Genomic DNA, 20,281 nt, shown 5'->3' on the forward strand with positions numbered 1-20,281 from the left:
GCAGGCGGATCGCGGTGTCTCTGCAGGTGCTATTCTATTTCGGTATGGATGCGGCCGGCGCGCCGCCCGCCCAGTCGTCGACCGCTGCCCGGCTCGGCACGCGCCTCCTTTCATACATACCGGAATATAATTTAAAAAAAAAAAACGAGGATCACATTGTAATACAATATAAGTTTCCGCCGCCCGCCCAGTCGTCGATTGCTGCGCGGCCCGGCACACACCTCCTTTAATCTTTAATACACATCGGAATATATTTGAAAAAAAAAAAAAAAAAAAAAAAAACGAATATCCCATTGTAATACAATATCAGTTTCCTAAGTGAAAAAAGTGGTAGTGTTTGAACAGTGAAATTTTAATTAAATTATACGTGTGTGTGAAAACTGCTTGATCGACTTTGAAACTACGTGAGTTCGGAAATTAAAATAATGGTGACGTTAAAATAACGAATTTAAAAAAAATTGTAGCAACATAATAGCTAACATAATTATTAATAAATGACATGTTAAAAACAGTTACATGTACAGTGGTTTTAAGATAATTAATTTAAACTTCTTTTTTATATTATATAAACATTCATCGAATAAGTAGTTGTAACAGTAAACAAATTTAATCATCCTTCACATTATAGGTACTGCGTACTACCTAAATGACTAGGTCATTATTTAACATAGAACCAAATTTAATTTAGAAGTACTCCGAGTCATTAACCTAGTTCTATCGCGTTAACGTCGCGCGGCCGATATACCTACATCAAAAGATACGTTACCTACCAAATTATTGCAAAAAGTGAAAAATAGCTATATTTCATCCCATATCATCTCATCTCATTTCATTTAATTTCATCCCAGCTGATTAATGTCTCAAATTAATCATCTTCATTTCAAATCACTCCATATTATCATTTTTCATAAAAATAGCACTATAAATTAAAATAAGACATTACCTAAAGATCTTAGTTACCAGGTCATAAAATCCCTCAAAAAATATATTTTTTTGATAAGAATTGTAAACAAATCGTACAGTTGTTGATGTTACATGTTGATGATACAGTGTAATGGGTATTATTTATGAGACAGCAGATTTATACTAATTTTCATTGGATCGTGTCCCCGCCTACGGTTCGTTTGAACAATGGACTGAATTAGTGGTAATGCCGTTTGAGATCCGATTTGGTCATTCGCGGCGCCTGACCGCTAATTGAGTAGTGTGTCGAATCGTAATGCATGTCCAGTATACTTGACAGCTCTGCCCTTAGGGTCGCAACGATTCGTCACACATTTTCTTCTGCTCGGAGTTCGAATATTTATTTTAAGGACACTCTTAATGTGGAGTGCTATTGTGAACGAAAAAGGTTACTTAAAACATTCTCGTGTGTCCTGCTATTTCATTTAAGCTTTAGAAAAAAAAAACAATAAAGTACGTATTTTGCTTAAAATAATTTTCAGAAATTGGCACAAACATATACTATAACTAGGTTGTCCTAGTACTTTTCTTATAAATTCCAGATCTCTAGATACATCGACTTGGGTTGTACGAATCAATCCCAAAATTTCTAACAACAATTTTTGAATAAAAAAATATCAAATATAAATCAAAATACATTTTGAAAATAGGTCGTAGAAATATAAAACTGGAATTAATCACAATTTGAAATAATAAATTTTAAAAATTAAAAACATATCGAGAGATATACATAGTAAAAATATAAACACCGGTATTTCTTTTTCACACACTCGATATTCAAAATAGTTTTCAAGAAAGTTCTCGACAACTTTGAAAAATAGATAAAAATCAGATGGAGGCTCACAGAGTTTCTTTTGAGTGTTGTTCTTTTAACTTTATTATATGTATTACACTAAGTCAGCTATCAAGCTCACGGCCCTGATTTTGTCATTACTGAAGTTCTTCAAGGTCATAACAATGTCTCGCTGTCCAGCTTTAGTTGAGGTGGTCAAGTATCAATTTTCTTGTATAACGGCCATCCCACCTTTTAAGCTGTAACGTATGACTGCTTATCAGTAGAACCATTCCAGGTGATGGTATACGTACGTACTTACGTAAATTTAGGGTTGACAATTTACAAGTTGCGTACTGTAAATTAAAGCTATGAGTGTCGTAATCCATATTTCGACATCTTGAAAGGCGAGACCATCATCTCACTGCTGCCTTTTAATCTTTCTAGTTGTTCCCAATGTGTTTGTCATTATGTCAACAGTTGCTGGCGGTAGTCTTGCGAACTGCCCTCTTACGACATTAACTTGCTTTACCCTCCTGTCCAAAAATCTCCGTGCTCTAAAGCCCTCCCTAAAATGGCTCAATTCAATTTGCCCAAATCAATAAATCATGCGGGCTCAGCTTAGTTAAACCATTTAATCTAATTGAGTAATCACTGTATTACTATGAAATAAGAACATCAGTTCATATAATATTACTCATAATATATGGAAATCATTGTGATTTTAACGAATAAATGCTAATTAATAATATTCTCTATTGAAATGCTCACTATATTTTAAAATTAATATATTTTTCCGTAGTAAGATTATCTCAGGCCACGAAACCGTACAACATTCCTCTGTGGTCCGATAAGGGTCTTGTGTATAATAAATATATTGTTATGTGCTCGCGGTTTCACACGCGAGGCATGTTTACAATGACGTCATCCAGACATAACTTGAGATGCGGTCGCATCGGACTCACCACGATCAATTAATTACGCTTGTTGGAAACACTGTCAACTCAAATTCAATTTAACGATCATCAGATTGTTTAAATGTTATCAATATCAAATCGGCGGTCCTGTCGTCAACATGACGATTTTATGTCTATTAAATACATTCATATAGTAACATGACTATTATTATGTCACTGTACTCGTCGAAATTATCGACAACGACGTGCGAACTACCCCACCACTAGACACAACCCACTGAGTTTCTCGGCGGGTCTTCTCAGTGGGTCGCGATTCCGATCCGGTGGTAGATTCAGTGAAATACTATAATGTTAGCTATTCTTTAAGGTTGAGCCCGTGAGCTCACTTACTGGCTTGCGTGAAATTGGAATAGCACCTCAGACTACTACGATTAAGCGGGGGGAAAAATTATACAAAGCATGAAATATATTTTTCAAAATCATTCAATGAAGTGGGTCTGCAAAAGCCGTTATCAGATATGAGCTGTGCGTGCAAACTTGCATCTGCAGTGTGACTTCATTCGGTGTAACTTTATCGAGGCTAACTCCGAGCTTTCATTACTGATGGACAGTCAACACGCCGGTCATGTCCGTTACAGACGTGCATTTGTGTCCTCTAGTTTGAACCTAAATTATAAGCTAATAAAATCGTAAACAACTTTATCTTAAAGTGGATTTAAAAAAAGAAAACACACTCCACTTTGCAACTTGCTGCTTTGGAATGAAGGTAACTTTAATAACCACCCAAACGAGTTTTAAAAAAGAACTAAAACCGAATTTCTTTAAAACGATAAAAGACCAAAACTGGTTGCGTATGCGAATTTAGTTTAACGATAGCCAAACTAGCAGTGTTGAATAATAATTTGTGGCTTAGTTTCTGAGAAACATGAGGTAGAGCGGGCGCGATGACATCAGAGCGGCCCCGGCTTGCTGCCACCACGCGCACACACACACACACCTTTTCACTAATACAAGAACGACCATCGAGAAACCATTTTGTTTCTCGTTAACAAATCTAATTAAAAAGCAAATGGTTTCAAGAACATTTCAAAATCTTCGGGATCTCCAATTAGGTTTTATTTATTTATTTCGAAACCAATTATACATATTCTTATACATTTCATTCGTATATGAAAAGATTAATATATGTAGTTTAAAAAAAAAAAACAATGCTTGATGTTTGTCTGAAAATAGTATATAGTTATTATAAATCGAAAACGTCTTAAATTTCATTTAAAATAATTTTGTTTAAAGAAACATATAAAAAATCCTATAATAAACATATTATTACGACCGCAGATGTGCTTGTTTATGTTCAGAAACGGTTTTATTTTGTTTCCAAGCAAAACGAGTGTACCTGTGATATTATGACATATCCTGTCTTTCGGTCACGCTCATTTTGCTTTGTTAATGAAGTCAACGAATCAACTCATGCTACGCTGTTCTTGATTATTAAAGCCATCAATCACCCAAGCTTGAAGCTTTTGAGAATCCTTCAGTATATTTCACGATTGAACCAGCCGAAAGAGATCTACTGCTGAAGAATTGCCTCTTTATACAGATTTAATCTGTACGATTTCAAATTTAGAATATTGTGATTTAGCAGTAAAGCTGAGCTGAAACTAATAATCGTTATTGTCTGACAAAAACGTTCTTAGGCACTTAGAAATAACAAATCTAAAACCAACTAGGGCATTTACATTGTAACAATGTTGTCATATTATTTTCTAATATCACTACATTTTAAGAGTGATGTAAACGTTTAAAAATTCTTAAAAACTACTTAAGTTGGGAGCGGTATTACCTTAATTAAATCTGGGCACACCTACACCACAAATGGGCATTGTGAGTATCAAAATCTGTGAGCAACCCAGCTTAGTTGTCAAGAATCATAAGGAGACCGAATGCTGGAATAAGAACAATGTTCCACGAATTCGACGTGTTCAATATTCAGTCTAACAACTGAGAGAAGACTGAAATCGGCACTCTTTAAGACTCTCACTCCCGCTTTTCATGCCATGCACATGCCATAGCCCCAGTTAAGCTTTGCGCGGGATTACGAAAATTTTAATGACGAAGCTCGAACTTCAATTCTGCAGATTCTTCCTGCAGCCAGCTAATGAAAGGATTCAAGTATGAATATGCTCCTCAGAGAGATACGTAAGCCACATAGAACATATATGTTATCCGCTTGAAAAACAAATAGGTAATGAAGAAAAAACCCTGCTGAAAAAAAAGCGATGCAATCTCTCAAGTTTTCATCCCGTTTCTAATAGCCATAGTTTTCTAAACTTTTATGAGAGAAAAAATATGTCAAGTTGTTTTTTTTCATCTTAGAGAGAAATAATTAGCATTTTTTTTAACCAATCCAATTTCTATATGTCCCATGGAAAGTTGACATCAGTGATTAGGCAGGCAGCCAGTAACGAAGGTGTGAGACAAATCAGATAAACATAATTGACTTAATGATTTGATCCCTATGGCTTATTAAAAAATTTGAAACATACGGTTCTATAAATTCCATTATAATTATGTACTATCAAAATTCTGAGTTTACGCGCTCATTTTAATTTGACATATCAGCTGGAATGCATTTAAATGTGCAATAATTGGAGAGAAACCTCAAATAATGTTGAATAGAAAAACAACAGTTAACAATGTTATTGTTTATGTTGAAATTTGTGCGGTGTGATGTGTTGGATTGATGCGGGACGCTGGGGCGCACATCCTCTTCCTGCCGCGGCCGCCGACACCTGCACGTTTCGTAACACTATAGTCCCTCGGCCGACGTTATTTTCGTTGACATCACAAAAATAACCACACGTCCCTTACTGTACGACAAACAGTCGCTGACGTTGATATCTTTACACTAATTGCGTTATTGACAACATCGCATGCGTTCCCGATGCGATCGCCTATGAAAGTCGAACGCTGTAATTTCATCAGCGCCAAACATTCATGGAATGATGTAACAAATTGTATTTTTAACAAATTTAACTTTGATAAAAATCGTTTGGATTGTTAGTAATTTTCATTAACGTTTGGGAATACAAGTTAACATTTGAGGCTGTCAGCGCAAAGGTGGCCTAAGCCTACCATAATGTGGAGATAATGAGGTCTGAATTTACCTTTACACTGCTTCGTAGGCCAAAATAATACGCGCAAAAATAATGATTAAAAAGTCATCTGTTATCTATGGGTGATGCTAGAGATAGGCCGCTTTTGCATCAACATTTATTACCTACGTTTTAAATAAATTGCAATATATAAGCACGAATATGAAAAATTGTGGGTTAAGTCACTTTTGCGTTGACGGCCTCTTTTAACATAGTATTGTAGAATGGTGTTTTTATTGGTCAATGTTTGTTAAGAATCAAAACCTATAACCAAGATAACTGAGATATTCCATCAGATTACGGTATTCACTTCGTGACAGATAACGGGAAGGGAAACTATGCCTTTTTAGGATGCACCCAGACAACCTAGATCCCAACGTAACTGCATTAGCTGTATAAACAGTACAAACACAACATATGTGTACATGTTTCATCAATATGCGGTTTCATAGTGTTCTAATTCAAATAATCATATAGTCATTCACTTACAAAATGAACGCATTTGTGTAACATTTGTTCATTTTAAAACTTCAAACTGATTTTAAAAGTACTAGTGGCCCCGCAGTAGTCAAAATTCGACTATAATTAATTGAAATTATAAGTTTAAACATTATTATGGTTCTATTGTTAAACACTATTATAATTCGATAACATAATCACAGTATTCGTCAAAACTGCACTATAGATAGTAATATTAAAGACAAACAATATTAATCTATTCTCAATTGGACCACAGACTTTAAGCAATAACAAAAGTTTCCCAATTGACAGTAAACAAAGAGTATATTTTTATGTATGTGTTGTGTCAAATACACGGTAGTGTGTGTAATGCTTTTTTTATTGATTTAATGTGTTTTTATGCATAATAAAAAAAAAATTATTAGCATCCTGCACTTCTTCTCTATATTCTCTATAAATGTGGGAAATTTCATACTCTTCCGTCCGGGCAATTTTCGTAAAAAATGGGTACAAAGTTTTTGTTTCACGTATTAATATATAGATTATAAACGAACATATTATACGTTTTGTACTACATAATATATATTTCACGTTCCATCACCGTAACGTCGAAGCTCCTGCGGGTTATTAGAGCGGATCGAATTCAATTTAACATCACATTTGTTTTTAATTAAATCACTGTCGCTGTACACTGTACTTTAGTGCTTTATTGGTTCAATCAGTATTCGAGTTGTGTTGAAAGTTTTTTTCTTTTTTTTATTGCTTAGATGAGTGGACGAGCTCACAGCCCACCTGGTGTTAAGTGGTTACTGGAGCCCATAGATATCCACAACGTAAATGCGCCACCCACCTTGAGATATAAGTTCTAAGGTGTCTCAAGTATAGTTACAATGGCTGCCCCACCCTTCAAACCGAAACGCATTACTGCTTCACGGCAGAAATAGGCAGGGTGGTGGTACCTACCCGTGCGGACTCACAAAAGGTCCTACCACCAGTAATTACGCAAATTATAATTTTGCCGGTTTCATTTTTATTACACGATGCTGTTCCTTCACTGTGGAAGTCAATCGTGAAAGTTTGAGTACGTATCTTTATAATTTGGAACTTTGATATAGGTGAGAACAACGGCAGCGCCGAGGGATCAGGATCTGGCGGCGAGGCGGGAGAAAGCGCAGAGGGCGCACACACGTTCGGTCCTTTGGACGGGTCCATATACGCGCGAGTGGTGCGAGGGGGAGGCGGCGGTCCGTCCCCCCCGTTGAGCGCGTCCATGGACTCGGGCATTTCGTCGGCGGGGCGGCGTGCGGCGCCCAGCCCACCCGACGAGCTGGACGCGCTGCTCGGCGACATGCTGCGCACGGTGAGCGCGCTGCCGGACCTACCGCACTCGCACTCCGACCGCCCGACCGACATACCGTACCACGCGCGCGCAGACTCCGCGCCCTTCACCTACGGAGCGCCCGGCCTTCGTCCTGGCATGCTGCGTGCCTCCAACCGTCTCGCCAGCCCCGACCTGGTGAGGCGAGCCCTAGGATCTGATACTAATTATCAGCCCATCGAGGATGATGACGACGAACGTACCGTCACTCCGGAGCCATCGCCGAGAGCTCCTCTGTCTCCGCTGACGCTTCGAAAGTTCACGCACGAGGATGTCATCACTACTACAACCACCGCGACCTTACCGCCGCCCTCCTCTCCCGCTCGGAACGGCAGGTGAGTAATTAATGTTGTTCATTGTGATAACTATAAGTCAATCACGTGTTTTTTTTTTTTAAACCATCGTACATTAATCACATAAATAAAATATCTTAGATATTCATTAAAACACTTTTATTGGAATCTGGAACGGAGTTTTCGGAACTGAATTTTTAAACTCACTTTTAATTGTAGTATCACTATCAAACACGGTAAATGTATGATGTGCTGATCATGTAGCTCCAACAAACCTAACAGAATATTTAAATTACTCCTAATGGACCCATACAGACTGGGCTCGTAAGATATGTTTTAAGGGCTCTAAATCGTGATTATTCTGACCTACTTATTGTTCTTATTAGAATCTAATTTATAGTCTAGATTTGAGTGAAATAATTTTATATATTGCAATTTCCGTGTTTGCTAAGCAAAATCAAAAGATACAAGACTATTTAGAAAACAGTTTGATATCAACTTAGACTTATTTCAATATTATCGATATTATGTACTTCCTGTAGGCGAGACCTCGCGCCGCCCACAAATGTAGGTACATACTTGTTTACATACGTCAACAAACAACTTCTCGAACTTTGCGAAGTTTTAGCAAAATCTATTTCAGTTCCGATAGCATAAATACGAACCAAAAACAAATGCACGCGAATTCACCTGTAGACTGTTCATTATCATCTTTAGTTTAGTTTATCTTTGCTTTACGAACGTGCTTCCAAATATGTATTATTAAATGTGAACGCGAATAATATCTACAAAAAAAACAATATTTTTTAATCCAAACTTTTTTTAAAAGTTAGATATATGTATGTGTATATGAATATAATAGAACGCATGTATGTAGATGCAACAATGATGTTTATATGCCTAGAAATAACAGTAGTTACTTTGTATATGATATTTATGAAGAAGTAAAAAAAACATTAATAATTGGACAAATGACCGTTTACTGTGCTTTATTGTTTAATTGATCTCTATGTCGTTTAACGTGGGAGCAAAGAATCTCGTGGGTGTAACTAATTGAATAAATTGTAAACAATTTTAACACAAAAAAGGTTACGACATTTCAATGACTTATACAAAAAAACCACTGAATACCAATTAATTTTTATGATCTTAAACAAAGGCATTCAATAATTGAGTTTCATTTGTGGTCATTCAAAATAATTGATATTTTAAATAAAAAAATTAATTCAACTAAAGAATTTCGTGATGAACCACAAAATCACCAACAATCTGTACCAATACCATTACCAATATTCAACCAAAACCTATAACCAATACCATTTCTTCATAACAACTTTAATGATTATCATACACCTCATACTATCTGTAACACATTCGAACCTCTATTGATGTATCTAGTTACTCAGATATCGCGACCTCTGTTGATGACCTTGTACAAACTATAAAAAGAGTATGAAAGAACAAAAGATTATCATTATATGTAAGAGGGCTTACACAAACAAGACCATGATCAGTATGTTGTGACTATAATCGTAAATAAAGCACAACGCTCTTCCTTTGCAGAAAATTATAATTTGCGTAATTACTAGTGGTAGGACCACTTGTGAGTCCGCGCGGATAGGTACCACCGCCCTGCCTATTTCTGTCGTGAAGCAGTAATGCGTTTCGGTTTAAAGGGTGGGGCAGCCGGTGTAACTATACTGAAACTTTAGAACTTGTATCTCAAGGTGGGTGGCGCATTTACGTTGTAGATGTTTATGGGCTCCAGTAACCACTTAACACCAGGTGGGCTGTGAGCTCGTCCACCCATCTTAGCAATAAAAAAAAAATAAAAAAAAGTAATAATGTGAACAGTCGTCGAATTCCAACGATAACGTTCAGAATCGTATTTTTAATAAGATAATATATTATACTAACGAAGGTCGCTCTTATTTAAATTCCAATCGAGTATGTATCGTTTTCGACTCCAGATGTTGAGTAGGATTTGGTTTTTTTTTTTTTTTGAAAACTTAACATATAATGATATAAAGACGGTGATTCATTCATAATGTAAACAATACCACATGTCGCCGTTTATGTGGCTGATCTCGCTCTGTTGATCGACAGATAAATGGAATGTTATCAATATACGTGTGTCAGTCAATCAAGTTTGATGCATTGTAATTGAAGCACTTAAATGAAAAGCTAGTCACTTTGGTATCTGTCAGAGGCTTAAAGCTGTCAATAACATAAAATACATCGGCGTCACTCGTAATGTTTAGACATACCGTTCTACATACGAACATGAGATCTTTGGTATAGTAGTGTGCAAGCAAAACAAACCTAACCTATCCGGTCGTTCCGCTAAATTAACTAACGCACATGGTTTATCTGTCTGTTGTTATCTCCTTCTGATAGTACAACTGCCTGTATGTAGCATTCAAAATAGTTATTAGCAGTTTGCAAAGTATTTTTTTTTATTATTGAGAAATTACTGGTGGCCCGGAGGCCTTTCCAGTTTCACCAGGACAGGTGGGCGAGCAAAGGCTCAGCGAGGAGAAATTCCAAAGTGCTCATGAATGCTAAACTGATCGTATTTAATTTCATACCACAAATGAGACCGTTTTCATTTTGAGAATTTTTAATGAATTAAAAACACAAATATTAACTATATATATATATATGTATATTTAAATTGTATTTTTTTTATTACTGCAGAGAAGTTGGAGTTCTCTAAGCCCTCCTTAACATTTAAACGTGTATTTTGTATTTTTTTAATCATCAATATTTTGATTCTTTTTATTTTCTAACGTAATACGTACTTCGGACGTATTCATAAACGTTTTGCACGATCAAGGACAATATATTATGATAATAAAACGACACCTGCAAAAATTTATAGGCAAAGGACATGGGCCACTCTCCATACATTGCACGGCCCACTAAACGAAGTTCAAGGACAGTAATGAAATTAAGTTTAAATAACAGAAAATATATCCCTTTTATTATAAACAAATTAAAATCAATATTGTTCATGGGGATACAGAGATATTTAAAAAATAAGATAAGATTTTTAGGTTACCTATATCATATGATTTGCTGTCAACACACTTACACTTTGACATCATCATCAGCTTAAATATTTTTTATATTACTATACTTTATAACACAGACCTAATTCAATGAACGCCAAGACTTAATTTTATGCACAACAAAATATAAAAGGTATATCGCAACGAAACACTTAATAATATCCACAATGCGCACGTGTGCGAAAACGACTGATCAAATGTAAAACGTCAAAAAACATTAAACAAGCGTAGTTTTTTTTTGCTTAAGATCAATAATTATTGATCAATGTAATGATTTATTCTACGGATTTAAAAGCATAAAAATAGATTTTTGTTTTATATTAGTTTTAAAATCCATTAATTAAATATGCTAGTTTTTTGCAATATAATGTCTTTTTTAAGAAGATTTAATGTTAATTGTTTAAAATATAAATATATTTTACCTATGGCAACTCCTTCAATATTATCAATGTAGCTTAGTCATGCTAATTTATTTTTATTTATGATTTTAATTATCCCACCATTAAAATACCCTTAAATATAATAAGTATGTAAAAATGAAATGTTTATTTCTATAGATATTTCATTCGTGTCCTTGAGAGCACGAGTAGCTGGGCCGAAAATGGCCCATGTCCTTTGCGCTTTTACTCACACATAATGCCAAAAAGTCCGTCTATGACATCGTTCATGCTAAGCATAAAAACATGATTTTTTCATGCAAGGTCGTGCACAAATCAGACTCAAGACTATTAAAGGTCTAAATATACAGATAGCTTACAGACATTCTCCATATTAGAAAGTCTATCAGTATTGGCATACACTTCCTTATAAGGATCATATTCTGTACCTTTGTATAAACATAATATGTAGTAACGTTTATCGCTGACATTTGAAGGCGACACTAACCAGTACTTCTGGGGATTGATTTGGAGCGATGGCGTGTGATTGCGTCGCCGCCATGACCCAAACAAGTTACTATTTCGAGATAAATGTGGCCATAAACGGTGACTCTCGACCGGGCCACGTCTCAGTGACGCCTCTTGCTGTCCCTAACCGCATATGTTTGACTTACTTTCTAACAGAAGCAGCTTTGTTCGCCCTCTTAACGATTCTTTGCTTTACAAATAAGTTCAATAATTTCCTAAAAAATTTAAAATAAAAACGCTTCACAAGTTATAGTATCATTAGAATTTAATGTAATCGATGTTATTAAACACAAAATGTACATAATACATTCTGATTTCAACGGAAGACTACTAGTAATTAACATAAATTCCACACCGGCTAGATAATATTTACGGTCGTGCATTATTTATGACTATATCGTTGACATTGCCATAACAGGCAGTCTTCAAAACACGCATCTCCTACGCACAGAATTGAACGCGATCTTAAAAAAAACAAACGAACTGTTAATTTTATTATTCCTATTATTCAATAGATGGTTGAACGGTGAGGCGGAGTGGACAGAACGAACGCCAGCTAACGCAAGAAAAGCTATACCGGAAAATGGAACGCGGCGTTCGAACAGTACTATTGGATGGCACGAGAGTACACGAGCTCGGGAGCCGCGCAGATCCGAAGGAAGCGTAGAACCGAACTCCGGACTCACGTGGCTACAACGACAACAGCAAAGGCTTCGAGAAAAGAAAGAGGCAAGGGAAAGAGTCGCTCGACTACCGCTCGAGTGGGATACTGCGACTTCCCGGCATGTGCGGCGATCAGCTAGTCATCGGTATAGCTTCTTCGCATTTCTTCAATTAATTTGTTAATATCTCCTTACGTTTTAACATTAACTAGTGGTCCCTTGGTAGTCGAAAATCGACTATAATTAATTGAAATTATAAGTTTGTACATTAATATGATTCTATTGTCAAAGACTATTTATTATACTTCGAGATTTCACCAAGACTACACTTTAGACAAATATTAATAAAGACACACAATATTAATCTATTGTCAATTTGACCACAGACTTTAAAGAATAACGAAAGTTTGACAATAAATATTATGCATGCGTGTGTGTGTGTGTGTCAAATACATGGTAGTGTGTGTAATGTTTTCTTTATTGATTTAATGTATCTTTTATGCATTGTATATTCTCAATAATTGTGGAAAATTTCATACTCCTCCGGCCGCGCAATTTTCGTAAAAAGGATACAAAGTTTTTGCTTCACGTATTAATATATAGATAACTATAACTGTAGGGTCGATGGATACACGAGCGACACGACGGCCTTCGCTGACGACGATGACGACTTCAGTGTTCCCTTACACGTGAATACGCGCACACCTCACAGAACGGACAGCATCAGCCCACAGGCTCCCGACAGGTGAATACAAATTAATGCCCTGATACTCTGTGTTTGAGTTCAATCTGTATAGACGTTAATTTTTCCCGGCAGGACCTCATCTAGAAAGTTCATGTATGAAAAGATGACAATGCGCGAATGGAGTTCTTCCACAACACCGACGAACACCACCGCGCCCGGTCTATTGTCACTTGCGGAGCACTCTAATACCGATACTATTGTAAGTTAACAACAACTACACTTAATAAAGCAATAATATTAAGCGCGCGGTAATCCATCATATTTTATCCTTCGTTAATGGACAGACGAGTTCATGCCTAACCCCAGGTGTGAACTAGCAACAGAAGCCGATAAATATGACCGCACAAAGATTTACTTTGAGTGGTCGTTAAAAAAGTTAAAAGCTCTGGTATCTATTTACTGGTGATAGGACCTCTTGTGAGTCCGCACGGGTAGGTACCACCACCCTGCCTGTCTTTGCCGTGAAGCAGTAATGCGTTTCGGTTTGAAGGGTGGGGCAGCCGTTGTAACTATACTGAGACCTTTTTTTTAGATGGGTTGACGAGCTCACAGCCCGCCTGGTATTAAGTGGTTACTGGAGCCCATAAACATCTACGAGGTAAATGCGCCACCCACCTTGAGATATAAGTTCTAAGGTCTCACCTTAGAACTCGTGGTGGCATTTACGTTATAGATGTCTATAGGCTCCGGAAACCAGAGCGTTCCATTTTCCGGAATACCAGATCAGTTGTTCCCTTCTCATTTAACCATATAGGCCGGTTAAAATGTTTGTCTTTTCTGTGGAAGAGAAGATCGAGTGGACGATTAATACGTCTGGTTTGTGTGTTCCAGGAGCGCAGAGAGAGCAGTTCCCGCGCCGGCACCCCCGCGTTCCCGACACACCCGCGCACCCCCTACCCGCCCACGCCTACGCCTTCACTGAGCGCGCGACCACCACGCTCGCCCACTGTCGCCAGGTACACGTGCAACTTACATTTTTATTATTTTTTTATTGCTTAGATGGGTGGACGAGCTCACAGTCCACCTGGTGTTAAGTGGTTACTGGAGCCCATAGACATCTACAACGTAAATGCGCCACCTACCTTGAGATATAAGTCCTAAGGTCTCAGTATAGTTAGTTACAACGGCTGCCCCTCCCTTCAAAGCTAAACGCATTACTGCTTCACGGCAGAAATGGGCAGGGTGGTGTTACCTACCCGTGTGGAATCACAAGAGGTCCTACCACCAGTAAAATTACAGTACATTACATTTTCGACTACATCTTCTTCTTGTCCTCATATACGTGTCCTCATGTCCTCATACGCTTATCTCGAACGGCTGTTCCCTAGATAATTGACCTTCCTTCGGATTGGTTGGGCTTGAGTTGGTATTAGACAGAAGGGACTCGGGGAAAGATGAAGTGACATGTTGTGAAAATGTTACAAGTGCATAGGAATCAGAAGAAATTAGTAATAGAAAGTAGTTAGAGAAGGTTAATATCGTAAATCTGTCGCTCTTCTGATCAATGTTTGAAGTCAGAGGTCTTGGATAGACCAAAAAATACACTACTAATTTTTAATTACGTAGAAAACAGACTTTAATGAAACAATTTTTTATGCGTTAGATAGTCATTTATCCAATTATAGTAAGAAATGGTAATGAATCTATATTTGTTGCAAGATAGAGTAATTAATTCCTTATGGTTCGATTAAATAATACTCAACAATAAATTTTTATCAGAGCGCCCAAACTGGCCAAATTCCAAAATACCTAAAACCCATTGGATTAACAACGATTAAGTTGACTAACAATATTTATTGCATGGAAACTTTGTACAGCTGCTGTTGTCGACATTTTAATAAATTAGTGTATTTGAATATTATGCAAGAATCTCTGTAGCGAGAGCGTGGCAAGGTTTCATCACAATATAATTTAGAAATCTATATATTAATACGTGAAGTAAAAACTTTGTACCGCTTTTTACGATAATTGCGCAGGCGGAGGAGAGAAGAGAAGGAGTTCAGAATGCTAATATTTTTTTTAAATTATGGATATAAAATATATAAAATCAATAAAAAAATCATTACACACACTACCATGTATTTGACACACACAAACACTGATATACATATACTCTTTTGTTTATTGTTAAAATCTGTGGTAAAATTGAGAATAGATTAATATTTTTTGTCTCTTTAATACCGTCCTCGTCGAACCCGTCGCTTGCAATCACCGTCCTAGTCGAACCTGTTGCTTACGACGAAGGGCTCGACGAGTGAATTAACCCATAGACACAGCCCACTGAGTTTCTCGCCGGATCTTCTCAGTGGGTCGCGTTTCCGAGCCGGTGGTAGATTCTGCGAAGCACTGCTCTTGCTAGAGCCAGTGTTAGCAACACTCCGGTTTGAGCCCTGTGAGCTCACCTACAAGTTAGGTGAAGCTGAATTAGCCTCTCGAGCCTATTAGCATAGGTAGGAAAAAAATCTCTTTTATGTTATTTATCTCATGTTTAAACTTGTAATTTCAATTGATTATATAGTCGAATTTCGACTACTGGGGGACCACTAGTAGTCGAATTTAGACTACTGTACCACTAGTAAAATATGAATGTTTGTATGTTTTATTAGGAAAGAGCGGGAAGGCAGTCCGGAGTCCGAATACCGCACGTACAACGGCAGCGTGGGGTCGCACTCGCGCCGCTCCAGCGTGAGCGAGCCGCACCACGTGGCGCCGGACCGCGTGCGGTTCGCGAGGGACACCAGCCACTACTGGTACAAACCCAACATCTCCAGGGACGATGGTGAGCATCGCTCGCTCCTATACTATGTTACGGATCGATCTTTGAAAATAATTATAGAAAAAATAATGCGATCAGTATTCTTTTTTTAAACTTACTGCCAGTAACCTTGAGAAGTTATTATGGCTTGACCGCCATATGACGTATGATGTATGCGAGCACACGGGTCTCAGCCTGGGAGACCTTGCTAAAATCTGCCCTAACAAGAGTAGTGGTTCACTGAATCTACCACTGAAACGGAATCGCGACCCACTAAGAAGATCCGCCGAGAAACTCAGTGAGCTGTGTCTGTGGACTAGCGTCAGAAACAATTGCTTGTTACATAGACGGGTGAATGAACTCGTGAATGCCGCCGCCGGCGTTGAGACATTTGGAAGAAGTTTCTGTGATATCTATATGATTCGAGAATGACTTAATACCAAGCGCTTGATTTGATGGTTTGCCGATTAAAGTAATAAAAATATATATATATTTAATATGGTGTGTTCAAAAGTTAATCTCATGCAGTTAACATCGAATAATTAAAATTACTAGTGGTCCCCCAGTATTCGAAATGCGACAATAATTAATTGAAATTATAAATTTGAACTTTATTCCGGTTCTATTGTCAAAGACTATTATTATACTTCTATAATCACAGATTTCGCCAAGACAAACCACCACTTACCATCAGTTGGGCCGTATGCTCGTCTGCCTACAAAGGCAATAAAAAAGAAAACAATATTAATCTATTCTCAATTTGACCACAGGCTTTAAACAATAACAATAAACACATTTTCATAAAAAGGCGTACAAATTTTTTGCTTCACGTATTAATATGTAGATATTGTTTGGGTTATCCAGCGGTGGCAGCGCTCCAGCAGCTAGAGGAGGGTTCTTTCATCGTGCGGGACTCGAACTCGTTCCCGGGCGCGTTTGGAGTGGCGGTGCGCGCGGGGGGCGGCGTGCGTCACTTCCTAGTGGAGACGGCTCCGCGCGGGGTGCGCCTGCGCGGATCGCCCGACGAGCCAGTCTTCAGCTCGCTCTCGGCACTCGTGTACCAGCACTCTGTCACACCGCTCGCGCTGCCCGTGCCACTGCGCTTGCCCGATAGGTAGCTTTATCTCTTTTTCTAGCATTGCAACCGACATCTAATGCTGTCCATTGGTATTGGCCTTCTATCCTATCTCACTTCTAACAATCTTCAACGATAATCATAGTAATCGGTAAATTCCTGAAACAACAATTTGTTTGTTCCTACCTATGCTGATAGGCTTGAGAGGCTATTTCAGCTTCACCCTAACGTGTAGGTGAGCTCTCGGGGCTCAAACCGGAGTGTTGCTAACACTGGCCCTAGCAAAAGCAGTTCTTCGCAGAATCTACTATCGGATCGGAAACGCGACCCACTGAGAAGATCCTGCGAGATATTATGTGGGCTGAAAACAACAGAAGATTCAGTAACTAAACCTAGATTCTCACACACACACAGACACAAAATTTCTTTTCGCCATGAGCCCAGCTACGTTCAATCGAGACGAGTTTATCTGTATGAGTATAATATGGCTTTTATACCGCGAAATACTTTTTTACGCATACACTCAGCGTTAACTGCGTGATCAGGCCGTGAGATCGTGGGACATAAAATTTCAATTAAACCATTGAAGTTGTGTAATACACGAACGATACTGTTGCACCAGGGATCCATGGTCAGACGGCACCCCCAACGCGGCAGCACGCGCCCTACTGGCGACCGGCGCCGCGTGCCACGTGCTGCTACTAGGCTCCGAGAACACAGAGGCTCTAACGGGACCGGCGGCCGTCAAGAGAGCCGTCGGAAATGTACTGCAGAGGAAGGTATGTCTTCCATTTGGCACAACGTTTCCGAAATGAAACTGTTAAACTATCTGCTTTCAGTAACCAAAATGAAATTAAGGGGTTAGGATATGAACAAAATTATAAATTTGCACCCACAATTTAAGATTATGTAGGTACTTCAAGTTACAAAATTACAAGAAAACTTTTTTTTTCTGGGTAAAACTAGTTACAGACAAAAGGACTTTGTATATGTCATGTACGTTTTTAAAATTATCCCTTCCATTCGATATATTTAAAAAAGATTTGTTATAGAAAACGCTATTGTTTATCAAACTCTTTGAAGTTTCGTTTTTAATTCTAAATTTAATAGGGAAACTTTAAGTTTTAGATTAGTTATTTAGACAGAGTTTTATTTTAAAATGCTCCCACAAATATATGAAATACAATAATATAATTTAATATGTTTAAATTGAACAATTAGGACATGGATATCCGACATATTGTTTGAAGCATGTAACAATAGAATATAGTAAGTGCGTGAGAGCAGACGTAGACACTAATGCGCATGCGCACTTGTCAGTACCCAGGGACGGAAAAGTTACACTTTCTTCCCTGTACAGCGGGACGAAAACCGAGCTTTCGGCGTCGGTAGGAGAAAAAACAATAAAATTATTTATTTTTGTAGTGTTGTTGAGTTTTACGAGTGTGTGATGTTTCAGAGCGCAGGTCACGTGGTCCACTTGAAGGTGTTCGGCGGCGGCATCACGCTTACGGACTCGGCGCGCAAACTGTTCTTCCGGCGCCACTACCCCGCCGCCGCCGTCTCGTATGCAGGACTCGATCCCGACGAGCGCCGGTACACACACGTAGACAACGCTACGCAAACCGAAAAGTAAGACTTTATAATACTCTCATTAACTAAAACCAAGATTCGGTCTCGTTTCGTCTTTTCGCATTAAAAGTGTACAATTTCCAAAAATATTTGAAATTGATTTAATATGCGGAATCATTTGGTATCACCAGTATTTTTCTCGTAAGTACTGTCAAAAGAGCGTAGTTTAGTTTGTTTTTTTTTTTTTGTTTACCTATGTTTTGACTACTATTAACAAAATTAATACATAATTTTATCTTACTTTAAAAGACAGATCACCGGCCGACAAATGAAAATTTTTTGAAAGTTGTTTGTATTTGAGCCACAAATATCACCAATTTATACTATTTTAAACACAAAAACACCTACATATTTGCCCTATCACATCAGAATTTTTTAAAAGAAGGAAATAGCATTTTTTTTCAAAATTTCACCAAAAAATCAATAATCATACTACAAAAAATATATTTGAACATTTACAAAGAAAACGTTGAGTCTAAACAATGCTGCAGGACTATTTAGAGTGACACCATCCACATTCACATTCCATCGACCTTGGTACCTTGTCTCCATAGTTTTTATGTCCTGATGAAACCTTTCTCCCTGCTCTTCACTGTAATCACCAAGATTATCAGGAAAAAATTCCACATGTGAATCTAAAAAGTGGAGTTTTATGCTCATATTACACCCCAATTTTTGATACTTATCCAATAAGTTTGCAACCTTATTTTTATAGTCGGGATGTTTATTATTTCCTAGAAAATTGTTGACAACATCTTTGAACGCCAGCCAAGCATCTGATTCAGTGTTATTCATTGTGGCATCAAATTTTTCATCAGCCATCAAAGATCTGAATTGCGGTCCATCAAACACTGCTTCTTTAATTTTTGCATCAGATAATCTTGGAATTTTTTTACACAGGTATTCAAAACTAGCATTGTTTTTATCCAATGCTTTAACGAACTCTTTCATCATACCGAGTTTGATATGAAGCGGAGGTAGTAAATTTTTTTCAGGACTAATTATATTTTTCGTATAACGTTTTTTGTTCCTAGTTTGAGATTTTTACGAGGATTCCATCATTTTTGAACGTAGTGCTTGTCTCGTGCTCTACTGTCCCACTCGCACAAGAAGCATGGAAATTTTGTATATAAGTAAAAAAGCTATAAAAAAAATATATATATATATATATAAGTAAAACGTAAGATTTTTTTTAAATAAACACACTAATTTCAGTAAAAAGTTTATAAACAAAGTAACTGTACAGGTTTATTTGCATGTAACCTGTTTCGAATGGGTGTGTCGTTGTTGCAACAAATATATTTCCTCACGAGAGGTCGCACGATTCGAGAAAAGAGCGCCAAAATCTAAAATTTAATTTATTTTAATCAAAAAATTTAAAATAGCTAATGTCTTAACTTTTTTAAAAACCTGATGTGATACGATAAAATGAGGTATAATTTCGTGATCAGCACTACCAAATTAGTGGAAAAAAATAATCAGAACTTGAACAAGGAAAA

General features: G+C 37.5%; 1 protein-coding gene across 9 annotated transcripts in view; it reads left to right on the forward strand.

Annotated features, from left to right (window-relative positions):
- The window catches only part of LOC101741810 (tensin-1), a 124,890-nt gene that overhangs the window by 102,044 nt on the left and 2,565 nt on the right, over positions 1–20,281 (forward strand). For all 9 annotated transcript variants that reach the window (XM_012691080.4, XM_012691082.4, XM_012691081.4 and 6 more), the window contains 9 exons: positions 7,382–7,979; positions 12,429–12,722; positions 13,195–13,320; positions 13,393–13,519; positions 14,152–14,276; positions 15,927–16,099; positions 16,940–17,189; positions 17,773–17,929; positions 18,610–18,782. In XM_012691080.4, coding sequence (XP_012546534.2) covers positions 7,382–7,979; positions 12,429–12,722; positions 13,195–13,320; positions 13,393–13,519; positions 14,152–14,276; positions 15,927–16,099; positions 16,940–17,189; positions 17,773–17,929; positions 18,610–18,782 — 2,023 coding nt within the window. The remainder of the gene's footprint in view (positions 1–7,381; positions 7,980–12,428; positions 12,723–13,194; positions 13,321–13,392; positions 13,520–14,151; positions 14,277–15,926; positions 16,100–16,939; positions 17,190–17,772; positions 17,930–18,609; positions 18,783–20,281) is intronic.

This window comes from Bombyx mori, chromosome 4 (genome assembly GCF_030269925.1).
Source record: "Bombyx mori chromosome 4, ASM3026992v2".
Classification (NCBI taxonomy): Eukaryota; Metazoa; Arthropoda; class Insecta; order Lepidoptera; family Bombycidae; genus Bombyx; species Bombyx mori.